Source organism: Vulpes vulpes, chromosome 7 (genome assembly GCF_048418805.1).
Source record: "Vulpes vulpes isolate BD-2025 chromosome 7, VulVul3, whole genome shotgun sequence".
Lineage (NCBI taxonomy): Eukaryota > Metazoa > Chordata > Mammalia > Carnivora > Canidae > Vulpes > Vulpes vulpes.
Window position 1 is genome coordinate 27,069,365 of NC_132786.1, and position 27,180 is coordinate 27,096,544.

General features: G+C 45.2%; 2 protein-coding genes and 1 non-coding gene across 21 annotated transcripts in view; 2 read left to right on the plus strand and 1 right to left on the minus strand.

Moving 5' to 3' along the window:
- Positions 1-5,170, plus strand: part of INTS10 (integrator complex subunit 10) — a 29,805-nt gene extending 24,635 nt beyond the window's left edge. For 10 of the 19 annotated variants that reach the window (XR_012002546.1, XR_012002544.1, XM_072763362.1 and 7 more), the window contains 2 exons: positions 2,603-2,680; positions 4,767-5,170. Coding sequence is in view for 15 of the 19 variants with exons in the window: in XM_072763362.1 (XP_072619463.1) it covers positions 2,603-2,680; positions 4,767-4,923 (235 nt within the window). In the remaining 4 variants the exon portion in view is untranslated. The remainder of the gene's footprint in view (positions 1-2,602; positions 2,681-4,766) is intronic. The other 9 variants (XR_012002545.1, XR_003234266.2, XM_025993702.2 and 6 more) reach the window with 1 other exon arrangement.
- A 4,445-nt stretch (positions 5,171-9,615) lies between these two features.
- HGSNAT (heparan-alpha-glucosaminide N-acetyltransferase) overlaps positions 9,616-27,180 on the minus strand; it is a 42,905-nt gene continuing 25,340 nt past the window's right edge. Inside the window, exons 5-18 of the mRNA XM_072763375.1 lie at positions 26,873-26,942; positions 24,750-24,819; positions 23,976-24,085; positions 22,069-22,145; positions 21,339-21,369; positions 19,521-19,681; positions 18,245-18,360; positions 16,909-17,030; positions 16,411-16,537; positions 15,215-15,301; positions 13,382-13,459; positions 12,722-12,792; positions 12,512-12,624; positions 9,616-11,486 (exon numbers count right to left, since the gene is read on the minus strand). Of these exons, the coding sequence (XP_072619476.1) occupies positions 11,305-11,486; positions 12,512-12,624; positions 12,722-12,792; positions 13,382-13,459; positions 15,215-15,301; positions 16,411-16,537; positions 16,909-17,030; positions 18,245-18,360; positions 19,521-19,681; positions 21,339-21,369; positions 22,069-22,145; positions 23,976-24,085; positions 24,750-24,819; positions 26,873-26,942 (1,415 nt within the window). The 3' untranslated portion in view covers positions 9,616-11,304. The remainder of the gene's footprint in view (positions 11,487-12,511; positions 12,625-12,721; positions 12,793-13,381; positions 13,460-15,214; positions 15,302-16,410; positions 16,538-16,908; positions 17,031-18,244; positions 18,361-19,520; positions 19,682-21,338; positions 21,370-22,068; positions 22,146-23,975; positions 24,086-24,749; positions 24,820-26,872; positions 26,943-27,180) is intronic.
- LOC112916341 (U6 spliceosomal RNA) lies at positions 20,680-20,787 on the plus strand. Its single transcript, XR_003234286.2, has one exon. It is a non-coding gene; the product is annotated as a U6 spliceosomal RNA (small nuclear RNA).

Genomic DNA, 27,180 nt, shown 5'->3' on the forward strand with positions numbered 1-27,180 from the left:
ACAGGCTAATCCTATAAATTTCCGGTTAGACAGAATGTTTTTAATTAAGAAGAGCCATGCTTAGAGTTGTAGTAGATTAGGAAAAACTGCAGACTTTATTTATTTATAAACTGTACTTGGATTTCAGTAGTTATATGAAACCTTCCCAAGCAGTCGTCACTGCTTGCATAGCGCCAGGGAAACTGGCAGGGTCTAGTGCCTCTTGAGAAAAACACGCCTGCCCCAAGAAATAGTGGTGGGGTGCCTGGTCTCAGGCAGGCCCTCCCATACCCTAGACAAAGTTAGTGACCATTTATGATTTTTAAATAGCTCATAAATCTTGCTTCTATCCTTCAATACTCATTGTAGTTTGGGCAATAGATCCTCTGTGCTGTAAATGCCACGTGTAGCTTTATTTTCATACTTTCTCCTTTGCGTCCTGCAGACTCAGCATGGCTATGAGTCAGTGTTAGTCACTGCAAGAGACTGAGCCCCAAGTGAGAAGGGAGTGTTGTGGAAGCTGAAAACCTTGTCCTTTTTCTCTCAATTGTGTAATGAACGAGTTTTCAATTGTGGAGAGCAAAAATCCACATCTTTTTCTGTCTTTGTAGAGCCTTAGAAATGTTGAGAAGGAAGTATGAGATGTGCGTTCTCGATATTTATAATCATAGTAATTTGGGGCAAAGCGAACATTACTGCTATTGAGAAGAGGGTCTTATGGAATCTATTCTAAGGAATGGGGAGATTAAGTGGGCTTTTAGTTCTTCATCTTGTAAATATTATAAATATTCTAAACATCTAAAATAAAAGAGCAAATGCTCTTTTTTGGAAACATTAGAGACTTTTATGCATTAGGCTGCTTAGGCAAGATGGGGTGGCTATGCTCATCCTCCCATCTCCATTCCCTTCCCTAAGACTGCAAGTGAACTCTGGGGAGAAGAATTGCATGGTTAAAATATTCCTGACAGTGTTCGAGAACAATGATGACTTGTTGGTATGGGAGCTTAGGTATCCCCTTTTGTGGGCTTAAAAATAAGATTTCTAGGTTTGAGGCTGGATATATAAAACACACCTAATATTAATAGCTTTTCAGTTAATTCACATTAACACTCACTTTACAAATTATCATAACATAGGAACAGCCTTAAAATCAACCACATTTTAAACTTATAGATGATACTTCACTTCAGATAGTGCTTAACTGTGAAAATGTGAGTGAGTGGACTGTTAGAAAATCAACAGTTGCATCTCAGGCTTCATCATATGGAACCTTTCCTCTAGAGGTGTAGCCAGTTTGTACTGAGCTGAACAACGACCTGGTTACATGCAGACAACCCCGAGGATAAGGAATGAAAGCAGGCACTGTCCTGGACACGCAGATAGTGTCACTCTGAAGGGTTGTTTAGGGCGAGGTGAGGATGCATAGCATGCATTTCTGGGCTTCGAAAGAGAATTCCATGCTCTCCCGCCCTGGGCAATATAAACTTTAATTGCTTCTGACTGCCTGTAGAAGACCAGTAGGCACCTTGGGAAACCTGCTAATCCATCCATTTGGAAGCAATAATAGGGATAGTTAGTGAGTGAGCTAGCCTTGTAGACATTTGCCCGTTCTTCCCTATGCAAGTCTCAAAAGTTCCTTTGACACCTGCATTTCAAATTACTTAGGCCTAAACCAGCAGGAGAAGCAAGTTGCATAAGCCACAGAGCTTTTCCTGAGGGGGCTAGGATCCAAATCTTGAGTAAAACTGTATTCCTTTTCCCTTTGGGCTCGAAACAAATTCTTTGAAGCCATCGAAGCCCTTGTGGGTGGTGCCTCCAGCTGAGAGGCCAGGGTGTTGTGAGCAGTGTACAGCCCTCCCCTTGGGTCAGCTTGTGAGTGCGTCCTGGTCTGTTCGGATGCTGGCGGGTCAGTACCAACTCTGAGCGCACCCGCCGACTGACCCTGAAACAGAGATGTTTTCTCATACGTTTTAAAATAGAGAACTATTTCTCTGCTGGTATTTGCGGTACCTGAGTTGTATTAGGCTGGATGAAAATGGAAAAACCGTGTCCTGTGCACTAAATCTTTGTTACAAATTCTGCAAAGCTGTGGGCCCCAGACTCTTTTTTTCCCCATCTGCTCCTTTTCTCAATACTTTTTGAACTTCCAACTCAACCATTCTTTATCAAAAATATTGCCAAGGCCCTCTGAGTCCTCTCAGAAGGGCCTCTTCAATTTGGGGCTTCCATCATGGCAGAGATGGATCCCAGAAGTCCCCAGGTTTATCTCTGGGACTGGCAGGGGCACAGCTGATTGTTTTCACACCAGATCTCAAGTGGGCTGAGCTCAGGGCCCAGGATCAAGATGCTCTGGATGTTCCCCAATGGCAGGTGCAGGGAGAGGGCCGCTGGCTTCTCCCTCAGCCACCCACCCTCAACCCCGCCCCCCCCGCCCCCCCACCCACCCCCACCCCCCGCAAAGACTCTGCCGTGGCCTGGGAGGCAGGGGGGCGGGGGCGTGGAGGTTCGAGGGACTCTCTGTATAGTCTGTTTGGTCTTGTGCATTTTCTCTGGCGTGTTGTTTTTGCAGTGCAGGGTGAGTCGGTGTGGGTGTTTGAATGCTGCTGTTTGCTGTTTTTTAAAGGCCTTCTAGCCCTCCCATGGGGTTACTGCAGCAGGAATTCTTACCTGTGCTTCAGCCCAGCATACAGACTGCTGACAGGTACCAAGTGGAAACACACCTGCTCATAGTGTGCCGTTTTGTCAACATGTTGTGCCGCCCATGGTCTTCAGCTCTTCGTTCCTCAGCGCTCTTTTTCATGCTTTTTTTATTTCTTTAATTTGTTCTGCATTCCTTGGCAAAACCATCTGGTTGTAATATTGTCACATTTCTTATTTTTTTTCCATAAGTTGCCAGTGTTTTTTGTGTTCGATTTAAAAATCATTATGGATCTGGAAAACAAAGATCTAAAACTGTGCTAGGTGAAGTGCCCATTAGGGTCAGGCCCCTAGACTTCGATTTATTTGATAAAACACAAGGCATTCAGTCTTACAGATTGAAGAATGCCGAAGCCCATCTGAAGTAAATTTTCATCATGGATTTTTTAATTAGGGACCAGTGTTGATGTTGTGGTCTAACCAGGCCTTAGCACAGCATTTTCCTACCACTGACACTGAGTTTTCTGAAACTGAAAATATTTGGTATCCTGCATGTGCCAGCCAATGTCTCCTGCCTGTGAACCACAGAATAACTAATAGTCTTCTTCATCCAGACTTCCCAGAGGGATAGAGACTGGATAGGAATGAGACAAGTACAGTGGAATTGTACTGCCTTATGTATAGAAGCAGTACCATTGAACCATGACCAATAGGCCAGACACTGTATTCTAGGTTTACTAGCACGAAGGGGAGAGTTTGCTTTGACCTTTCAAAGCCTGTTAGCTCGCTGCCTGGAAATAGCAGTAACTTTCGGTTGCTTAAGGGTTGGCTCCCATGGGGGGTTGCCGTCCAGGACCCAGAAGAACAGAGTCTCAGGACAGCTTAAATAGGTCTGTGCCTATTGCCAGTGGGACGGAGTCATGGCCTCAGCCTCACTGACACCGGAATGTTGACAAGGAACTGTGTTTCTGTGCAGGTCTGCTGCTGTTTGGTCGCGCAGTTCTTTCCAATGCCCGTGGGCATCATTAGGCTGTCCCGTAATCTCTACTAGCCTCACACAGCCTACTTTTGTTTTTCCTTCTGTTGCATTGCAACTTTTTTACTTCTGTTGTACTTGTTTTATATGACGATACACAAGTTTAAAACAACAACACCAGGAACATTTTAGAGTGGTTTCAACAGTTTTGTTTTGGTTAACATATAAATATCTAATTTTAAATCTCTGTTACTGCGTCTGAGGGAAGTTAGGCAATCAAAATGGGGAATGGAGGTGTCTACTACTGATCTAAAGTACTGACCTGGTAGTTAGAGATTCTTTCCTTTTAATGACCCATTGAGTTTCGCTATATTTTTCTTTTCTTCATTTTGATGTCTTTGGTTTTCTGGGATTTCTTTTGTGGTCTCCTCTTCACAGCTTTCAGGTGTAGCTAGAGCCTCTTCTTGGGCTCCCATTGACCCTCCCACAGACGTGCACGTCTCCTGACCACGTGGACCAGATCTGGTCTCTAGCAGGCTCTTGCAGGGCACTGGCTGCTTTTCAGCGAGTCTGCTTCTCTCTCCCCACCCCTGCCAGGCTCTTGTCTTGGGATGGCCAGCTCCTCCTGCTGCTTCCCCAACAGACATGAGTCTGGATGGGCTCAGCACTTGGCAGAGCTGTCCTGTTCTTGGTATTGCCAGGAGACAGATGCACTTGCAACCCCAGAGGCTGCACACAGGCCCCAGGTCCCAGCTCAGTGTGGTGGCTCCTGGTTCCCCTCCCTGCTCCCACCTCTGCACTCGGCTGGCCTGTCTGGACATGACCTGTGTGGCCCTGTGGCCTGGACCCCGCTGGCCCACAGTGAACAGAGCTGTGCACAGGTCAGCACAGGGCTGCCTGGTGTCAGGGCTGCAGGAGTTCAGAAGCAGAGCGGCTGGCATTTACCGGATGTTTAGATGTTTGGCCTTTTATTGAGTGGGGGAAATGTCGCTCTAGTTCTGTCTTTCTGAGAAGGAATGAGCAGGGGGATTGATTGGGTAGGGCTTTTCTTCCTTTTTGAACTTTTTTACTTGTGCTTAATGCTCAGACACATGTTACTTCTGCCCCAGAAACACCGAACGGTGATGCTGGCACTCAGTGTGGTGTGCGTCTCTTTCCCTGTCGCTGCCCTCAGGCACCACACAGTCACTCGAGGCATCACCAAAGGCGTGAAGGAGGACTTCCGCCTGGCCATGGAGCGCCAGGTGTCCCGCTGCGGTGAGAACTTGATGGTGGTCCTGCACAGGTTCTGCATCAACGAGAAGATCCTGCTCCTGCAGACGCTGGCCTGACCGGAGCCCTTGCCGCCAGAGGAAAGGCCTAGGGCCCTGGCACCTCTTTGTGAAGACGTACAGCATCCATAGATGCCCTTATGATGCTTAGAAGAAAACCTCTGAGTTCTAATTCCTTAGTGGCTTCAGAGTAGTTCCCAAGAGTCTGAGAAGTTAGTTCTATTTTTAAGAGTTGTTTTTTGTAATTTTTGTAAAACAAAATCTCTTTTGTAAATAAAAATCATCCTAAGTTTGGGGCTTTTAAAAATGTATTTCAGTTCTTATGAGTTTCTGAACAAGAGTGTGCTTTCACTTAACAGGAGTCTTATTCATGATTTCAAGGTGTTATTTTCCATACTTAGGCTTTGCTAGGTATCACATATCAACATACTTACAGACCTTTTCATTCAGGAAATTTTAATAGCACAGACCTTTACGCAAATGAACTGAAGTGAGCCTGCAGGGAAGGAGCTGTGAGCCTGCAGGGAAGGAGCTGTGGGTGGGAGGCTGTAGAAGGGGCGGGATGCCGGCATCCGCTCCCTCCTGCGCAGCCCTGTGGCCTGGCTCCAGCCGCAGCCTGCCCGGCCCGGCCCGTCAGTGCCCTGGACTGGGACAGGTTAGCTCCCAGTGCCTCAGGTTTGGCCTTGAAACACAGAGACGTCAGCACTCCCCTTGCAGGCTGTGAAGACTTAAGTGTTCCCTCACCTGAGGTCTGTGGAAAAACACCTCGTGGTCCAGCTGGGTCAGTGTTAGCTGGTTTGTTTTCTCAGGTTTATTTTCTTTTCTTGTCCCAAAATACATCAGGTAAACATCAAATATTTGTTTCTAGGGGCTACTTAAGAATAAGACGGCTGGGACGGCTGGGGCGCCTGGGTGGCTCAGTGGGTGAAGTCATCTGCCTTCAGCTCAGATCCTGACCCAAGGGTCCTGAGATCAAACTCCATGGACTCCCTGCTCATCGGAGGGCTTGCTTCTCCCTCTCTGCCTCCTCCTTCCCCGGCTTGTGCTCTTTCTCTCTCATTCTCTCCCTCTCAAAAAAAAAAAAAAAAAAAAAATTTAAATGAGGCTAAGAAGTTAGTCATTTTGCATGAAAAGTTTCAGATCTAGTCAACCCTTGAACAACGTGGGGGTTCCTGGGGGACACCAGCATGCCCCCACCAGTCTACCAAATGCACAAGTTGAAAATCCACATATAACTTGATTCCCCAAAATCTGACCTAATATAGCCTACTGTTAAATGGAAGCCTTAACATGTATTTTGTATATTATAGGATTTATATACAATATTTTTTTTTTTTTAAAGATTTGTTTATCCATGAGACACACAGGCAGAGACACAGGCAGAGGGAGAAGCAGCTCCACGCAGGGAGCCCAATGTGGGACTCGATCCCAGGGCTCCAGGATCACGACCTGAGCTGAAGGCAGACACTCAACCACTGAGTCACCCAGGTGCCCCTATATAAAGTAAGCTAGAGAAAAGAAAATGTTAAAATCTTACGAAAAATGCATATATAGTACCATACTGTGAAAAATCTGTATAAATGGACCCGTTCCTTTCAGATCTGTTCAAGGGTGTTCAAGGGTATTAAAATCAATAAAGTGGTTTAAGTAATAGACATCTGATGTCAGAAAATATTCCACCTTAGTTCATTTTAGTGTTTTATCAATTTTCTATCAGTTTACTATGAGTTGATTCCAAATATATAAACCATCCTATTGTTTTGACTGAGGAGCATGCTAGTCCCTAACCGCTTTCAAATTAAACACCTTTTGGTTTTATACCTTCTTCAGATCAGTGTGTGGGGGCAGCATACCTCAAAACAAGACTTTCGGATACCCAAATGTTTCGGCACCAGATGAAAAAGAACCAATCGTTTTAATTTTTTTTCTTAAAGATGTTATTTATTTACTCATGAGAGGCAGAGGGAGAAGCAGGCTCCATGCAGGGAGCCTGACACGGGACTCAATCCCTCCGGAATCGCCCTGAACTGAAGACAGATGCTCAACTGCTAAGCCACCCAGGCATCCCTCTTTTTAATTTTTTTGTAGCTGAGTGTCACTTTTGTGTGCAGAATTGCAGGGGAAAGGCCATAGAATAAAGTGGGAAATCAAACCAGTCCATGGACGGGGTGAGGCAGAGCAGGGCCTGCAGACTGGCACAGGAGGGCCCCTCCTCACCTTTCGCAGCGATGTAACCAAACTCCAGCACCGCTTCCAGCAGCTTAAGGCCATGTACCCAGGATGACCCTGGACCCCTTTAAAATACCCATCAGAGAAAGCTACATGATCACAAATTTATTCGATTCAACAAGAACATGGGCATGAGCAGGTAGGTCCCTGAACCCCCTTAGAGCAGTTATTTTTAGAAAGCTGGCAATTACAAGTCCTCCCACTGCCCTTTGAGATGTAACACTACCACCAGAACCTAAGAACCAGAGCTGCCTCTGAAATGTAAATATCCAGGAGGGTAAGGGCCTAATTTAGGTTGCTTCGACCTGCCCCACGACCTACTGACATAAAGATAGGAGGAGAAGTGCCAACTCAAATCCAGGGCCTGTCACACAGACCAATCCCATCACACCCAGCCTTTAAAAAGTCTCCAGCTGGGGCACCTGGGTAGCTCAGTCGGTTAAGTGTCTGCCTTCGGCTCAGGTAATGGACCCGGGGTCCTAGGATTGAGCCCCCACATTAGGCTCCCTGCTCAGTAGGGAGTCTGCTTCTCCCTCTCCCTCTGCCCCTCCATTTCTGCTCAGGTTCTGTCTCAAAATTTTTTAAAAAATTAAAGTCTCCAGCCTTCTTTTCCAGGAAACTGGTTTAGTTCACACTGGACCCCTTAGTGCAGTCAGGTCTGCCCTCCGCACGCCATCAGTATGGCTTTGTTTCTTTGACATGAAACAGGCGTCACCTGGGATGTTACACAAGCTGTCTCCGGGGCAGGCCATCACAGGCAGGATTTGGCTACACGGAGGTACCAGTTTACAACCTAAACCCCCTTGGAGTTTAACATTAGTGGGAAAACTACCCTGGATCGAAGTAGAAGAACGGGACTATGAACTATCAAATACAAGAACAAACCGCCACAAAAAAAACCCTGATTTTCTGTGCAGAAAGCTGCAATCACCAGGACAGAATTGCACCAGAGCCCAAAATGGTAACAGACATGGGGGAAGCCACGTGCTCAGCCCTGCAGGCAGCAAGGCCTAGCTGTCCTCACCGCTGGCACTTTGGATGGAATTGGGCAAAGGAAAGCCAGCGAGATGATGGCATCTTTTGTCAATAGCTGTCTTTTGACACATACACAAGTGGATGAAGGGTTTATGAGTCCTTTTGACTTAAGGCAAACATCTAGCATTACCAGCAACTCTGGCAATGTATGTAGCATGAAAACACAATGTTTTCAACCTAAAGCCCAACAAATACTGTTTACCAAGAGAAAAATGTTGGCTCAGTACACCCTGGTGAAAACAGATTATACAAGTAGGCAACAAGACAAACACTGCAATGCGTTTTCCCACATCAGTTCAAAGTTCAAACAAAAGGAGTGTTAAAAATCTTGAACACTAGGGATCCCTGGCCTGGGTGACTCGGCTGTTTAGTGCCTGCCTTCAGCCCAGGGTGTGATCCCGGGGTCCTGGGATCAAGTCTCACATCAGGCCCCCTGCATGCACATCAGGGAGCCTGCTTCTCCCTCTACCGGTGTCTCTGCCTCTCTCTGTGTCTCTCATAAATAAATAAAATCTTAAAAAAAAAAAATCTCAAGCCTTAATAGTGTCATGGATCCTACCGTGTGTTGCTTACTGTTTTTTAAAGAGCAACCCCCAGTCAGGGTCTACAGCTGACAGAGATCCCTATCTGAAAAGCAGTTTGATGGAACTTCCTCAAAAGTCCACCTGTCTCCCCATTTATTTGGAAAATAGAATCACATTAAAGGAAACATAAAAACTATTATGTTGCAATTTCAATTACGCTGACACCCAGTGATTGTTTTATAGTCGCCTGAGTAAAAAAAAGTGTCAGAGCAACAATTTATTCACATAATTATAAATAGGAATGAATGATATAAGCACAAAAAATAAACGTGCAACCATTACATCCCCACTATAGAACAGTCCTTTGGGCCTGGTCACTCTAGGAACCCCTCTCCAGCCTGGGACACTCAGTTGGGCACACTGGTCCCCTCCAGAAGCAGGCCCTCTGTGTAGCCTCAGGGCCCATCACTGCTGGTTTCATGAGTCGGACAAGAGGCTTGTCACTCATGAGACACATGATGAAGGCTGCCAAGAGGTTCCTGGGAGGGTGATCAGTCTCATTAAGTCATGAGATGCACAGAGGGGGTGCCTCTCCTTCTGGGGGGGTACCACAGTCCCTGTGCATGGCGGTCAGCCCACCTTGGGCCTTCTTACACAAGCCACGTTTTCCTTAAAATGCAGCTGAATCAGGATGCCCTGGTCCCTAGGGTTCAGTACACCCTACCTACCTGATATACACATTTACTTCCCAGGTCAAGAAATGCTTCTGGATAACTCCTCCAGGGACGCCCAACTCAGGGGATGACACGGCGCCACCACTCGAGCACTCCCTGCAAGGGGAGGGTGGCGGCAGTCTCCGTGCTGCGTGGCCCGCACATGTTAGCGACAGGGACGTCTCCGTGGAGTGCTCTGGACATACTCATCTCATCAGCACTTCAGTACTGAAAACAGAAGCCACCACTGCTTCGCTCTGCTATGCATTTATTTAGCGCCTGCCGAGTACGAGGCTCTAGGTTTGCACGGTGAGTAACGTACAGGTGAAGAGGCATAATCCTTGCCCGTGGCCAGCCCATGGCTAGTGCGTGGAATGAGGCGTGGACACAGAACCTGTCACAGCAGGCTGACCCCAGCACGGCGTCACCAGGGGAAGAACACAGGGCTTTGGGAGGAGAACGTGAGGTCAAAGAAGGTGCCTCAGAAGCAGGGGCTCCAAAGGTCAGGTGTACACAGGAGAATATTAAACCAGGAGGCCCCAGGCAGAGTCAGAAGCCAAGGTGTGGGCCCTGCCAGGGCAGCACCTGGCGGGCGGCTGGGGGCGGCTGGAGGCACAGGAGGCCTTCACGGGCCTGGGCAGCCCCACGGGAAGGGTCTGACCAGGGAAGGAGGGCGGGAAGGCAGGAGTCCAGCGGGCAGTTCGGAGCAGGCACAGGCCAGCTCGTCCGTGCTATGGTGACAGCAGCAGCATTGTGGAGGTGGCCATGCATCACCACAGGAGGGTGGAGAGCGACTTTCTTCCGCATGGAATTCTCACAGAAAATTCATAAGCATGATGATGCATCATATGAAAAGTGCAGTTTCTCCTCGCGTGTTCTCCTGACTTCATTCCTAGGAAACTCTTCGGTTTTGGGATCCCACACAGGAAAGGCGCCTCCACTGTGGAGGGTCGTTCCAAAAAGATTTAACTCCAATGAGAGTTTTTTTTAACCTTTTCGTTATCATTTATCCTGAAGAGTTTTCTGTAATAAAATTATCTTCCGGATTTCAGAAAAGTCACTCATGTATCCCACTTCAGGGAGCCTAAGAGCTAGAAGGAACATCACGGTCTCCCACACTTCCCAGATGAGGGAACCAAAGCCCAGGGAGGCCAAGGGACCTGCTGGCATCTCACATGGCCAGAATGGCAGAGCTGGCACCACAGAGAGGACAGTGTGCTTTCCTCTCTGCCACAGGACAGCCCTGGGTGCCAGCTGCCATCCAGCATGCCAGCACACAGTGAGAACAACAGACAAGCGGGTGGACAAAGAAGCAAATAGGTATGTAAGTATCACAACTATGAGCAGGAGTGGCTGGGAACAGCACACCTGTATTTTACTGTCTTTTTCAAGCGAGGAAAAAGGAGGGAACACCTACTAGAAAGGCATTTTCTGGACCCACCAACGCCCTGCAGATCTGAAAAGGAAATTACTTTTTCTTGAAGTATTAAACTGCACTTAACCAAAAAATACGGGGCTGTAGTACTACACATCACGTTCATAAGTCTCATAGTCAGCCGCAGTAGAAATGATGGTGTTCCTGGCTGGCACGTGTGCACGACTGCAGGAAAACATCAATAAAAAGTAGACTTTGTTTTATCCGTCACAGAAGCAAAATGACCCTGGCAATTTCCTTTTGAAAAGTTAAATGAGAAATCCTTAAAATGAAGTTCTAAATACATCCATTTACATAGAAGATGGAGAAAAAAGACAATTATATTCCAAACATACAAGTCTTAAATATACAGAGTTCTGATGAACAGCCATGTCCCAGTAAACCAGCCAGAGCACATCAGCATCTTCCCCAATCATCTGGAAAGACAAATCCCAGCAGTTTTATAAGTAATGGTTCCCTTTAATAAAGGCTGCTTCCATACTCCCCCCAGACCCAGTTGGAACTGTCAGATTTTCCAAAAAACCTTCTTTTTATAGAGAATGTAGGCAATGAGCACCCAAAGAGCAGTGGCGACTATGTTCTGAGTTAGATGCTCCTTGTGGGACTGGTTGTCCTCCAGCTTCCACTGAAAGGGGAAATAGTTCTCAAACACCTCGTGGCCAACATACACCAGAATGGAATTCATTCCTGGAGGAGAGATACAGAAAATAATATTTTCCTGAGTCACATCTGATCATCTATTTAGTTCGTGAAATTTGATTTTAGTTCAATGAAAAAAAAATAAAGCACACATTTATATTATTGGCTACTGCCAAAAATTAGTAATGCATATCTTAAATACTTAAGTGCAAGCTAGAACAAAAATTAGATAATATCTGTAACAATGTAATTCTTGAATACTAAATCTGCAAGAGTTGTCAAAACCATGAACTTATATTTTTTACATTGAAAACTTGAGGTCAGAAAATGTAACTGTCATTAGAATCGTAGGGTTGAAGTGAGTCATGGAAATAAGGTCTGGGGCACCGGGGTGGCTCAGTCAGTTAAGTGTTTGACTCTCGGTTTCAACCAAGGTCATGATCTCGGGGTCCCAGGACTGAGCCCTGCGGCAGGATCTGCGCTTAGCATGGACTCTACTTGAGACTCTCTCCCTCTCCCTCTGCCCCTCCCAACCCTGTGCACGTATGCTCTTTCCTTCTCTAAAATAAATACATAAATCTTAAAAAAAAAAAAAAAAAAAAAAAGACCAGGGATTAGGTCTATCTCTCAGTCTTTGGGTAGAATTGTGCTGAAACCATTCCACTGATCTCTTGGTACTGTCTCTTGATATTTCTTATACATAATCTATAAGGCAGTTTATACATTTATATTCAGACATTTATATTCAGAAAGAAGACATGGCCCCATATGGCTAGATACCAGGCCCTGGATTGTTCCTGATGCTCCACAACTCAAGATTGCCTAAAGAAAAAAGTAGAGCTTAGTTGTGACCTCACAATCTAAAAGATAAAATGGGTGCACTGTTTTGGAAGAGGCCAGGCATGTCCTGCACGTGGCCTGGGACAGCGTGGTTCCAGCTGCTTTCTCCCTCAGCCGGCATCTTAGAAACCTGCCACCAGGGCATGGCCCGAGGTCGCAGTACTAGGCCTGCTCAGCTGTCTCTGGGCTGGCCCACTTGGTCACCACCATCGACTCCAGGCTTAGAGGTTTACCTGGGTAGAAGAATGGGGTTCCCGTCCACAGTCCTTTCACATCCACAATGGGGTACAGGATAAGCAGGATGAAGAAGGCAAAGGAGCTCAGTGTGGTGACATATGAAATGGACCTACAAGGCAAATGAGGTGTTTCAGGGCTCGTGTGGAGCACATCCAGCATCAGCAAGATCAGCCCAGCATTAAAATGACATTGTTTTCTATACCTACCACAGATTTTTGTTTATTGGAATAAAGCCTTCATTTTCAGAAATTTTCGTCAAAGCAACAGAAATAAGCCCCTGCAATAGGGGAGAAAGATGTTAGTTTTTTTATGTTATCTCAAAAAACGACTGTGTTTCAAAACTGGAAAATATGTTACTTCATTACTTAGTAAGGGTTGCAAATTATGTCTTCTATTTTATTCTTTTAACTAGAAAACTATTTTCAGGATGCATAGCTAAAAATATTCTCAAAACCAAAATCTCTAAAGCATTGTTCTGAGTTGACGGTAAACTAATAACTAAATTATAAAAGGAAGCATGAGAGATAAAATGAACAACCCGACTTTCAACTCTCCGTCACCTGGAGATCTGGGAGCCGACCTCTGGCAGCCGCTGCCCTGCTCTTCCCGGCCTGGCTCCGACCGGGACCAAACTATTTCTTCACAAGACTCCTGTTGGCTGTTCCACAGCAAACACTCTCATTTATAAAGACATTTGCCTAAGAAAGTAAACCTGAGAGTTCAGGTGTAAAGATGTGTTCCTCTCTGCTGTTCTAGAGAAGAATGCAACTCCTGTGATGTGGGGACAGCTGCTCTCCAGGGCTGAACATTCCAGTTCTTTGAAACATGTATGGACAGGACTGTAGTGAGCAATGTCAGCTACTTACCAGAAAACAGCACCAGGCAGTGAATCTGATCAGAATGTCTTTGGTCTGATCCTTGTAATACAAGAGTATTTTTCCTGCCTGGAGAAGAAAACACAGGTGACCTAGCAAACTCCTTGAGATACCATCGTGTTTCATGTTCATCCAGCGTCCTAATCACTCAACACACAGACTCATCTGCCAGGCACGCTGCTAGCAGTGGGGATCACGGAGAACAGGAAGGGATGTCACTCTGCCCTTGACTGGGCACCGAAGCTCTGCAGGGGGAGGGATCACTGTCTGGAGGATGAGAGAGATGCCAGAGAGGAAATGCTGTGCAGCTGAGGCTACATGTGCAGAGCAGGAAGCACGTGTGGGCCGGAACAGCCGCACAGGAGCTCATCAAACGGTGAAAGAACCTGCGGCCCTGAACCACTGTGGGTAACGGAGAAAGGCCAGGGGGCTGGGAAGTTGCAGGAAGGTGGAAGGCAGGTAGGCTTGCGAGTCTCATTAGGGAGGCAGGGCTTTTTTCTCCCGTATGTGATGCGGAGCTGATCAAAGTCCTGTCTCCCCCACCCCCAAAAACCAGTAACAAGGAACCAGCTCAGACTGGCCTGCAGTACAGAGGGACAGGGGCAGGTGGGCATAAAGGCAGAGAAATGCTTTAGAAACAGTACAGTCTGGACTTTGACTAAATATCCCCTGAAATTAGGACTTGATTTCTGAAAATAGCAAGGGATAAGAAAATGTTCATAATAATTTGTAATTAAAGTTAAAATTCATGAATGCTCTCTAGGTGCCAGTTCTTAGAATTTTACATGAATTAATTTCCTCAGTCCTTTCAACACCTTCATGAAGTAGGTGCTGCTGGAGCACAGAGGGTGAACATGCCTGAGTCTACCTGACTACAGAGTGGTAGGGCAGCGTTCAAACCCACTGTGGCACCAGGTCCACGCTCTTAACCCTACCCTAGGCTGCTCCTGAGGCGCAGATTCACCCCTGCAGATGCAGGGGTTAAATGAACATATGAATGAAATGAAATGAATGAAAGCACCCACAGTGAACTATAAAGTGCTACAGAGGTGAGTACAGAGCAGTATTACTAAACATGAAATCATCAAAACATGAAGACCTGCACTATCCAATATGGCAGCCAGTAGCCACAGGAGACTATTTGAAATTAAATTTGAATTAATTAAAATGAAATTCAAAATTCAGTTCTTCAGTGATACCAGCCACATTTCAAGTACTCAACAGCCATATGGACACGAATATTTTCATCACCACAGAGCATCCCATTAGTGCTGCTTTACATGCTTTGCCCTCCCCCAGTTAGCTCTCTCTGCTCAAATAATAGTTTCAAACGCCAATAAGGAGAATTTAAGGGTGAAAAAAATCTAGACTGTTCAGAATTTTAACAAACTTTGCATGTGAGATAAACCAAGAACAACCTGTATTGGTTCTGGCATAAAATATGCATAAGCTGAAACCATACAGAGTGTACACAAAATGTGACAAGTGACACAGGGGCTTCCCCACACTGCCAACACCAAACATTCTGCACACTTCTGAGGGAGACCTTCTACCCAGAAACTCTGTGCCTCCGCTGCTAAGATAAAACATAAATGATGGGGGGGCGGGGGGGGACACAGGAATTATACCTTATATAGAGGAATTATTTCATTGTGCCACATTTTAACTTCTAGTTTTAACAATCTGTCACATATAAACAGAACTTATTAGACCATAGAAGATATGTTTCCAGTTACTTGTTTTAATTAAATAGTTTTTGAATTAGTGTTGAATCAATAATCACGAACTGTCAGAAAAATGTACCCTAATGAAATGAACGAATACCTGAATTCCTAAAAATGCCATCACAATGGAGCTGATGGTCCCTAAAATTCCCTCTGGATCGTAGGGCACCTTGGTGTGATAAAGCACCTAAACAAAACAGAAAAAGGTGGCAAGACTCACTGACCGTAAAATGCACACAAACAACTTGAGAGATCAAATACAAATCTGAATACACTCCAGAATTCAATGTGTTTTGTTTTTGCCGCAGAAATTCACAGCCAACTTGCTGGGATTACAGACAGAATACTTCTGATCAACAAAGTGTGGGGGTGTGATCGCAAAAGGGAGCACAGAGCCCAGAGATGAGCCATGGTCCAGAGCAGCCACTTCAACCTTGGGGACCTGGGCACAGGATGCATCCCTGACTGTTTCCAACACTGCGCATAATACCATCATAATTGTCAGGTTTATTCCCTCTGGTCAACCCTATTGTAACATCAGAAAGATGCCCCTTCCTAACTTCTTTTATGGTGAATCACATGTAAAGTTCTGTTATTATCTAATTATAAAACAAATGTGATTGTCGAAACTGCAGAAATTTGGAAACACAGAGCATAGTGGATGCCACAGCACAACACCCAGATATTGCCCCCCACCCCCACCCTCTCCAGACTAAAGCCTTCATCCCCCAAACATGTAGAAGCACCAACGGCCAGAAGCTCTCAGCCAAGTCCCTTTTCTGGATGGGTCCTTGACTGAAGGAGTCACACTTCCCTGCTGGGGGTAGCCTGCATCCAATGGTCAACCCCCTCACTCCAACACACCAGTCCAGCTCCCCAGGGGATTAGGTGAGGCCCTTTGTGACTACCAAGCAGTCCAACTACCCCTTCTGCCTGTTGCTGCTTCCTTGGATCCCCAGGATCAGCATCTGCTGATCCCCAAAGGACGGCTGGATAAGCTTCCTGCACAGTCTCAGCCTCAGAGTTTGCTGCCAGGAAGTCTGACGTGAGCCAGAGGACAGCATGCTGCCACAGCTTGATTCCGTGCATCTGCACTTTCAAATTCAAAGTAATGGATACACACAGCCCCATACTAAACATTAAATTTCCTAAATCAGCCAACTTCTAAAAAAAAAAAACTAGTTCTTGTCATAATTTGTTAAATGGACAGAGTTTCCATTTAGCCAGCCCCTTCTGTTTTCCTTCACGTCATAGCTCCCAAGTGCCCTGTTGTAAGTACAAGCTAGGCTCACTCACGGCCGAAGAAGGATGCTGGTAAATGTGGTCATCTCCCAGCAGCAGGCGGTCAATGTAGCCAGCAGCTCCTCCAGTGCAATTTGGATACTTCCCCAAATCTCCAATGCCGCCAGGGCCAAGATAACCACTGGAAAAGTGAAAATACGTACTTCATAAGACTTCAGTGGGACTAAGGGTTACACTGGCAATTGCTGCAGCCCAACAAGGTGTCTCACACACAGAGACACCGGGGTGCTATGCACTCTTCACCGATGCCCTTTTGACTTAACTGCTACCCACATGTGAAGGTGAGCAGCCCAGCTGCCCTGCACACAGACCCTGAAAAAGCCTCACGGAGACATTCCTCTGGACGTAAAGCAAGCTCCTCTCCCAATACACACTATGCCTCCAAGGAGAAGACAAAATGAAAGAGAATTCCTCTCACTCAGGAAACTTGCAAGCTATCACCCCAGAAGCTCGGACTTGGCAAATGTGGATTACCTACATGGGCTCACTTACGTCGGACATCCAGGAACAGGCAAGAAGAATGTCAAGCCCAGCCAGATGCTTTCCAGCAGCAGAATGAAGAGCCACTGGGGCCAGCTGAGGATGATGTCTCGAAGGGAAAAGCATCTTCTCTCCTGAGTGAGGTTATTAAAAAAAAACATGTACGAACTGCATGTGAGCAGAAGAAGAAAAAACAGGCAGTAAATGTATTTGGGAAATTCCTGGTGATTTATGATACTAATACAAAAACAGATGCTTGTTTTGTTTTATATGTATTATGAGGTCTAGCTGCCCCTCTCCATGAAATATCATAGTAAAACATTAGTTAAAAAGAAATTACTGGACAATTCTACTCTGATACCCATGGGAATTAAAAACAGATGTTCACACAAAATCTTGTGCACAAATATACATAGAATCTTTATTCATACCACCCAAAGAATGGAAATAAGTCAAATGCCCATCAACTGATGAATGTATCCAAAAAAAATGGCAGTCATAAAATGGAGTGTATTATTCAGCAGTAAAAAGGGATGAAGCACCAATACATGGCACAACACAGATGAACCTTGAAAAATATGCTAAGTGAAAGAAACTAAGAAAAAGGGACACATACTGTATCATTCCATTTATACGAAATGTCCCAAACAGGGAAATCTACAAAGATAGTAGATGAGGGGGTTGCCTGGTGCTGGGGGTTAATGGGCAATAGTAAGTGGCTGGTGAGGAGTATAGGGTCTCCTGTGGGGTGACGAAAATGTTCTAGAGTTAGGTAGTGGTGATGACTGCACAACTCTGTGAATAAACTGTCACTGAATGGCAGGCTTCCAGCTTGTGAGTTTTATGGTATGTGAAATACATCTTTATAAAGCTGTCGTTGAAAAGGCAATTTTAAAAATACATTTTTAAGAAAGGAAAACAAAATTTATATTTTGGAGCTGTCCTGATTGAAAGAAGTAGAACCCACCTAGTGCTTGGTGTCCCACCCAGCCCCCTCATTCCATCGTGGAGGCCCTGGATGAGCCTCCACGGACCGTGGGTCTCACGTGACTGACCAAGCCCATGTTCAGGTCTAGTCTCACTTCACTTCAAGAAAACCCAGAGTCAGGGCACCAAGGGGGCTCAGTGGTTGAGCATTTGCCTTTGGCTGAGGTTATGATGCCGGAGTTTTGGGATTGAGTCCCACATCGGGCTCCCAGCTTGAAGCCTGCTTCTCCCTCTGCCTGTGTCTCTGCCTCTCTCTTTGTCTCTCATGAATAAATAAATAAAATCTTTAAAAAAAAACAACATACAGTGACCCCCCCTCCCCACCTCCCCCACTCCCGTGTTTAAGAGCAGGATTTCTCACCGAGGCACAACTTTCGGGCACAGGTTTGGCAAAGATGAGCTCTAACACAGCAACCACAAAGTAGGTGACCCCCAGCCTCTGGAGCACACCAGGGATCCGCACTTTATCCCAAGACACTGCAGAAGGCACAGGTTAGGTGAAGCGTTAGCCAGCATCCCTCCTCCTGCCCAAGACAACGTTACTGTTCTCTCGGTGGGGGAAGGGTGGGGGAACAAACCTCTCCTGCCCTTAAGTAGGCTTTCTCTGCTCTTGGAGATAGAGACACATATAGGACTTGCCTCAAACCCACAACAGTAATTGGCCTGGGACACAGAGGTAAGAACACGGGTCCCCTAGGTGTGAGGCAAAGCGAGGGCTGCCTGGGCCCTGAGGCTCCCGCCCAGCCCTTTGTCTTTCTGGGTACAATTTCAATCAGCTCTCAATCTACCACCAACCTGCAGAGCTAGCACAGGCCACCAACGGACTCTCCCAGTCCTACAGGCTGCATGACCACCCCCGGAAGAGTGTGACCATGTGATGAACCCTATGGTGTATTCTCCTGGGAGTAGAGGCCCACTTTTTGGAGATCCATCAATCAACCCTATGTGACACCTTTCCTCATGATGCCATCTGGAAGGTGACCTGTACCTCCTCCTGATGCTGACTCTCAGTCAGCTTGTCTGAGGGAACCCTGTGGCTCTTGTCCAGATAATTGTGTCCTGTTTTGCTAATGACACTGGAAGCCCCTCAAGTACAGCAACTACCGCCTTCCTTGACTCCAATGCAGGTCCCAGGCACGGGTGTGTGTCCTTCCCTTGGCCTCCCTGTCCTGCTCACACCACAAAAACAACAATGAAGATACTCCTTGCCCGCAAGCCAGTGGGCATACAGGTGCTGACAAAGGTGGATTGATTCCTGAACTATCATACAATCACCTTATTATGCAAGTGGATGAATACAAAGTGGCAGGGGGCAGGGCCGAGAACCAGGTGACCTGATCTGGCCCTTCTCTGTCCCTTACACTTAGAAGAGCCACAGAAAGCACTTCATCTCTCCAGGACTCAGTCTTCCTTTGAACAGCAGGAGGGTCTGAGTGGTCTTAGAAGCCCCTCCCAGGTCTGAAGTCCCAAGATAGTAGTAATAATGCCCCAAGTTATACAAACATGTGTATGCTTTTCTAATATCTGTTCTTTTTGCAGGCACCTGTGATGGAGACATAATATTTCTTTTAAATTATGACATGTAGCTTCCATATTTCAACCAGAATATACACTCACAGAGGGGAAAAAATACTCACAGGGGCCAAGGCAATAATTGGGATTCACAATGACCACGCCTATACAGAATAACAGGAAACTCCTCCATGCAATTTTCCCCAGCAATCTGAATTTTGAACATCCTCGCTGCAGCATGGAAGTCATCGACAGAAAAATCGAAGATCCCATAATAAATACAAACCTAAAAAAATGACAGCTATTAAGAGGTGGCCATTTCTAGGGTGGCGTTTTGTCTGTGTATCATCAATATTTTATAATCTACTACATGAAAGAAGCAACACATGATTTTCTAATATAGCCAATTAGTGAAATAACACCGGAGGAAGAATCAGAATGTAGCGCTGGTGGACTCTAAGGTTTGTGCAACTTCAAGTCCCATCCTAGAAGGCAAATTCTTCAGGGCTGAGCAAAATTTCCAAGGACAAGTCTCCCCATTCATTATCAAAGTGAAACAATGATAAAGATGCTACAATCAAAACAACAGGACATTCATGAGCACGTCCTCAAAGTCCTTGAGAAACAAACAGATGTCAACCATTTCTAAATTCACTCTTTCTCCAGAAAGAAAAATGAAAGCTTTATTTCTTTTTCTGATTTTTTCTGAACCACACACCTCTTTCCTTTGCTTTTACTACACTAAATTAACTCTTAAAAAAAAAAAGTCAGAATAGCAATCTTTCCAGTTATTGAGCGTGAGGTTATCAGAGATGAGAGTTTGCTCTTGCTGCATTACTTGGTGTCCCCTGGCTTCCTTTCTTGGGGTCATCTAATTGGATAAAAGTGTCCAGTAACAAAAACGGGAACGCATTTCCTGTAGGGAACCTCCTAGAGAATGTACATGAATGGGATGCCTAGCTGGCTCAGTTAGTTAAGCATCTGCCTCTGGCTCAGGTTATAATCCCAGGGTCCTGGGATTGAGCCCCACGTGGGGCTCCCTGCTCTGTGGGGAGCCTGCTTCTCCCTCTGCCTGCCACTCATTCTGCTTGTGTTCTGTCAAATAAATAAAATCATTTTTTTCAAAAAGAATGTACATACATAATTACTAGGTCTTCAGGCATATAAAACTTCCTCCTACCCAAACCATCTCAAAAAAGAACCCCAGCTCTCCTGCAAGAAACCCTGAGTTCATACTAGTGATGAAACACAAGGAACCAGGGAAGTAAACCTATAGCTAGTGCTGTGCTCGCTTCAGCAGTACATATACTAAAACTGGAATGATACAGAGAAGATTAGCATGGCCCCTGCGCAAGGATGACACCCATTAGCTTAATGCTACCTCCTGAAGATGGGACAAAGTCACTCAACACATCATCAGCAAAGACAAAAGGTCCACACTGCAGAGGAAGTTGGGGTCCTGTAACAAGGTGAACAACCCACAGATGATCAGAGACAGAGTGGTTTGCTCCTCTGTTACATTAAATTTTAGTGTATTACCCTGTTACATACTTATCGGAATTTCCTGATGCCAATACACTACATTTCTTTTAGGAAATGACTTTTATACTTATTTTCAGCATTAGTGGGATTTAACTACATATTCCGAATTTATGATTTCCTACAAGATCCCAGGACCTTGTATCCCATATCTACAAATGAACAAAACGTTCTCTGTGCAATCACTTATCTTTTATACTCAGGTCTTAGATAAGTCCCATACCAAGTATAAGAACTATGCAGTATCACAATTTTTAGAAGGAGCTCATAATGTGAGAGACCTGTCAGCAACACAGGCCTGTGGCTCAGAAGTCAAGGATGGTCTTGGAGAAAGGCTCCAGCAGCAGCTAAAAAAAAAACCATGGATGATTGTAGGGCAATACTGGTGGTAGAGTGCAACTCACCATGGGAATACAAGGTCAGCCACCGTCAGTCCTGGAGAATAACACAGACACAAGAGTCAGGTAAACAACGATAGAATACAAACACTTCCTAAATCTAGAATGGCTCCATTATATACTGATATATATGGAAAGTTAACTCACACAGAGTTCTCTGAAAACTCTCTGGGGACTCTGCAACCAGTCGGTAGGCCTGGGGCCTTTCCTAAGAATGTAACTGGGCACGGGAGAGCCAAAGTAGAAGTCTGTGGACAAGTCTGTTGTCTTCAAGCAGCATGATTCAAACCCCATTCCTATACCAACTACTGAGCCAGATTCACGGCCACGATTCAGCACCACTCAGACCAACCTGAGCTCAATGGCACCCCAAGGAGGACCATGAGTCTCAGAAGGCAGAAGCCCCAAGTGGCTGTAATAAAAGGCATATCTAGAATATGGCAAGAGTCACTTACAACTAAATTCCTAACAGCTTCTGCAGAGTCCCACAGTCCCACAGCAGAGACCTGGGCATCTACTATGTGTTATCACAGTGAAGCATTACAAGGCCACAGCACATGAAAACAAGAACATAACAAAAGGGTTAGTAGAGGTCATTCTGTGGGGACAGGAACTCAGCGCTCCAAGGAGGCCGGGGGCCTCATCTCAGAGCTCCTGAGGGGATGCTGAGAGGCTCTCCTGTCCACACGTCTCTGAGGGGTCCTACACAAGCCATAGTTTTTAGGAAACCTCTTACCATTCCAACTTGAGTGTTTGAAGTACCAATATTTTCCTCCTCCATAATTTACGAAGACCATGAGGATGAGCGCTAGCCTGTAAAATAGCAAAAAGCACACTTCCAGGACTTGCACATGTGATGAGGAATGGCCCACTTACACTCACAAGAGCAGTCACTTACAGAGCAGGAAACGATCGTCTCTAATCACTACAATCAGGGCCCTACACAAAGCCCTGCTGTTGCCAACATTTCCAACATGATTTCTTTTTGTTTAAGTAGGCCCCCCAACCCAATGAGGAGCCCCATGTAGGGCTTGAACTCACCACCCGGAGATCAAGACTTGAGCGAAGATCAAGAGTCAGACATTCACCCAACAGAGCCACCCAGGGGCCCCTCTAACATGATTTATTAAGAGAAATTTACACTGACATAAACTGTTTAACTTGAAAACAAAGCAAAACACTTCCCATCACTCAGTTCTGTGCTAATTACTTAGATGTCTTGGGTTATAGTTCTTTATAACTAGAGTAGAAGGCACAAATTCATAAGAGCTGAGGGCTCATATCATGGACCCTCAGATCCTATTAGGGAAGAACTCTCATCAGTGACCTCAGTGTGCTTCTCTGTAAAACAATCAGACATACCCACGGAGACCCCTGGGACCACTGAGGAACAGATTATCTATCATAGTGCCCAACCAGCCTTGGGCACACTTCACGCACTTGGTAAATGTTAGTTCCTTTCTACCTACAAGCATCAAATCTCCAAAAGTGGCAATGAGAATCAAAAAGAAAGGAATGGGGTGTCTGGGTGGCTCAGTCAGTTATGCATCTGACTCTTGATTTTGGCTCAGGTCATGATCTCAGGGTCGTGGGATCGAGCCCCACATGGGGCTCCACTGGCAGCATGGAGCCTGCCTAAGACTCTCTCCTGCCATCCCTACCCACCTCCGTTTCTTGGGAAAAAAAGGGGGGGGGGAGAAAGAGAAATATGATGAAAGAGACTGAATATGCTACTGTTTGACACTAATTCTGCAGGATACTGAAGAATGAAGACTTTAGTGTGTCACTGCAATTATCCGTAGGGGCTCTGGAGCCCAACGGCCTGTCATCAAATCCCAGCTGTCCATCCCACTTTGTCCCAGAGTGACCTCAGGCTAGTTACTCTGCGGCCCAGTCTCTTCATCTGTACAACAGGCAAATTAAAAGTATATGCCTCATAGAATTATGAAGACACTGAATAAACTTACAAGTGAGAACAGTGCCTTCCACAGGGTGAGAATTCAAAAATCATTAACGATGGTTATTATTCTTGTCTGGCTTCAAATACGCACCCCAGGAGCCCTTGGCTTCTGGGGAGGCTGGTACAGAATTATAATTGTCACTGGAGTTTAAAAGCCCCGCTGAGGGCAAAAATGGAAGGCCCAACACCTAGACGTTTATTTTCATCTCTGTGGTTTTATACTTTATTTTCAGAGTTGGGTCCTGGCCCTGTCTTCCACCTGAACTCTAAAATAACAACTCATAGGACTCTGCACCTGCTTCCTAGAGGGCTCCAGTGGGGAGGGGCCAGGGCTGGCCCACACTGGCGCTTCATCTGTCAAACTACTGACGGTACAGGGGTGCGGATGGACACGGAGGCCCCGCAAGCTGCTGTCTGCCCACACGACCTCAGCTCAGTGGAATCTACACACCAGTGGAAACTGGTTCTGAACTCGTCCCTTGACTCCTCTCTAGCAACTTTATATCTACTATTGTGACAGTTTTCGAATAAGGAGAGGCCATTGATTTATTTTTACAGAAAGAAGTCCTGCCTACACTAAAAGTAAAGCTATGTAAAATTCCTTAAGTTAAAAGCGTGTTCATGTGTACACATGTAAACCTAGACTACCTGTGCCCTCAATGAACCAAGAGAGCCACACATACCCCCTAAATGTGTCTATAGAGCGGAGGCGTGGTAGTGCGCTGGGTGGATGCCATGCTTCTTGTTGAGCCTCGCCACCAATGGAGCCTGCCCGGCCTGGAGACCCCAGCTCCTTCAGGAAAATGGGGAGAGAAATATACCAGTCGATAATGCTAATGAGTAAATTTCAGTTTTCTGGGTTTAGGGGAGAAATTAATAGAGAACTACAAATCACTGTCCTGAACAGTCCTTTAATTGGCTTTTGTAAAGATCCCACTCAAAGGTTTAGTTTTGCACATTATTTGATTTTTGTGCCATCTGCTGAGCTTGCAGTCCATAAGTACATCTGGTGCAAGGATACAAGCAAATATGTCCATAAACAGACATACATATATCCATGATGAATTTATTAACACAAGTAATACGTTTTATCACCATTGGAAGCCATAGAGCTGTAGATTTCATATTGATGGCTCTTACTCTTTTGTTTTTATCTTGACATCCTCTACTTAACTGGATTAATTCAACTAGTGCTGAGTGCAGAGTGAAAAATGTCTCTACACCATGCATATATTGCAACCCAAAGTTCCAACCTCATCAGGAAAGAGAAAGGGACAGTGTCCTTCACCAGAACTGAAGACAAGGCTGCTTGTTCTTTATTAAGGATACAGAACACATGACCAACCTGGCCTTCCACAATAAGATTAATTATTCCAGACAATAAAGATTAAATAGGGAATTATAAATTCCAAATCTAGAAAACCACCCAGACCACATGATGCATTTTAATAACTTACAGAATTGATGAGGCGATCAGTTTCCCGAGAATTTATTGCTTTAGAAATCCAATTATGAAAGTCATCCAAACTGTAAATAAATAAAAAGCTCAGTTTATTTATTTTCTTTGGCAAAAATTTTCAAAATGCCTGGATACTGCATTGAAAGAAAACTAATTTGAAGTTCATATTCTCTATGAGTCAAAGAGTTAAACATTTTAAAGTGTCTTTAAGTGTGGTGGGTCTTAGTTCATCCAACACTTGCACTCACTACCCCTTGCCTGCGTTAGACTATTTTAAAGAATCCCAGACACGGTATCATTACAGTATCAGTGTTGATACTGTAGTGTGTAGCTCTAAAAGATAAAAGATCTCCTTTTTTAAAAAATCCTATTTCTACTTTATTCAGCACTGGTAACATGACCATCATATAAAAAATATTAAAATCAAGATCTAAGGCAGGGCAAAAGGAGAAGGTAAGATACTTAAAAATGAGGGTTCTTTAAATGAATTTTAATTTAAATTTTAAAAAGAATTTTAATTTTCTTGTATATGCTGTCCTCCTGGCAAAAAGAGAGAGATCCTGTATTCTTACTCCTGCCTCAGGCTCTTTCCTGGTTCTGACATACATGAACATCCCTGGACATCGGGGCACACTGGAGAGTGATGGGGCGAGGGACAAGGGACCCCTGCTGTGCCAGCACAGCATCCTGCCTCCACGGCTACAGAGGCAGAACCACATGTTATGAAGAGTTTCAGTTCCCCAGTGGATAAGGTGGGGCTTCCTCCCTTTGCAAGAGCTGGAGATCAGCTATGAATTACTTTAAGAAGTGATGCCACAGATCCATTCACAAAGGACCAGATGAAAATACTGTAATAAACTGGAGAAGTATTTGCATCTTATCAAAAGATTGACAAGGTAATATCTTAATTCAAACAAACTCTTCTAAAAAAAAATAGTGAAAGAGATTATAGGGGAAAGGAGAAAAAATGAGTGGGAAATATCAGAGAGAGTGACAGAACATGAGACTCCAAACTCTGGGAAGTGAAGAAGGGGTGGTGGAAAGGGAGGTGGGCGGGGGGTTGGGGTGACTGGGTGACGGGCACTGAGGGGGGCACTTGACGGGATGAGCACTGGGTGTTGGCAAATCGAACTCCAATAATAAATACACACACACAAAAAAAAATCAAACAAACTCTTCTGCTGAAATTATACTCTGCCCCTAAAAGATAGTTGGGTTAAAAATTTGCTTTTGAACAAGAAATAATCCTTTTTATCCTTATAGACCTTTGTATTTTTAAGATGCACAGAGGGAGGGAGTCAGAGTGCAAGAACTCCCCACAGTTGCTAGGTTTCCTCAAGGGGGCAGACTTAAAAACTAGGTTTTACTCCTTCCAGTTTGGATGTGGCTCACTCACAAAATCTTGTGATCCTTCCCAACCCTAACAGGCCGAGCATGTGAAAATCCATCAGTTTTACTTCTTTAAAAACATGAAAGAACTTTCCTTTGAAAGGTGATCTGCCAGGCCTGGATCTTTGTGACTTTTTTTTTCTCTTTCCAATCTACTCATTCAATCTCACCAGACTTGCTGTTACCCAGGCAGAGGAGAAGGAATCCCCTCACCAAGCTGCCAGTCCCAACCAGGAACAAGCAAGTCCACACCAAGGTCCAGAAGTCTGACACCCCATCCTCTGTCCCTGCCGCCGGCGGGCCGGCTGGCAGGACCTGGAAAGCTGGACTGTATGGGTGGCCTCAGGGCTCAGAGCCAGACAGGAGGGAGAGGAGTACAGTGCAGCAGCTGCCTCCTGAGATCAGCCCAGGCCACTCCTGCTCACCACAAAAGCAGGCTGTGAGATCCTTTCAGGAAATAATGACATCTCAAGCATCTTCTTCTCTGTTTTCAGCGGTTTGGGAGGATTGAAGGCAAAGATCCACTGAACTAGGTTATCATTTCCCTGAAATCAGGGACCATTTCTTATTCTATATGGATCCCTAATTCTGCAAGCTGGACCGGGCATGGTGGATGCAGTAAGGATTCATTTAATCAAAGAATAACAGTCATTGAAAGGGTCAAACCAGCCTTCCTGAATATATTTTTTCTATATTCTACTTCACCTCAATTGTGTCCTAACATCTGCTTACCTCAACAAGAACCTTAGAAGGTATACTGCAATGATGAGCGCCACACCAACAAGGAACGCAATACACACAGCTATAAAAATCAAAGAAAACACTGTATCACCAAAATGTCATAAGCATCACAGCTGTCATGTCACTACATTTAATCTGTAAATGAAAAATGCAAACAAAACAAGTGAGGGAAAAGCCTATATCCGTCTGCTAACTTCCATATAAACAACTGAGAACACTCACCATTGGGGAGTGCTAATTTTCATTATGAAAAATACCAAACATACACAAAAGAACAGAGATTTGCATAATAAACCACT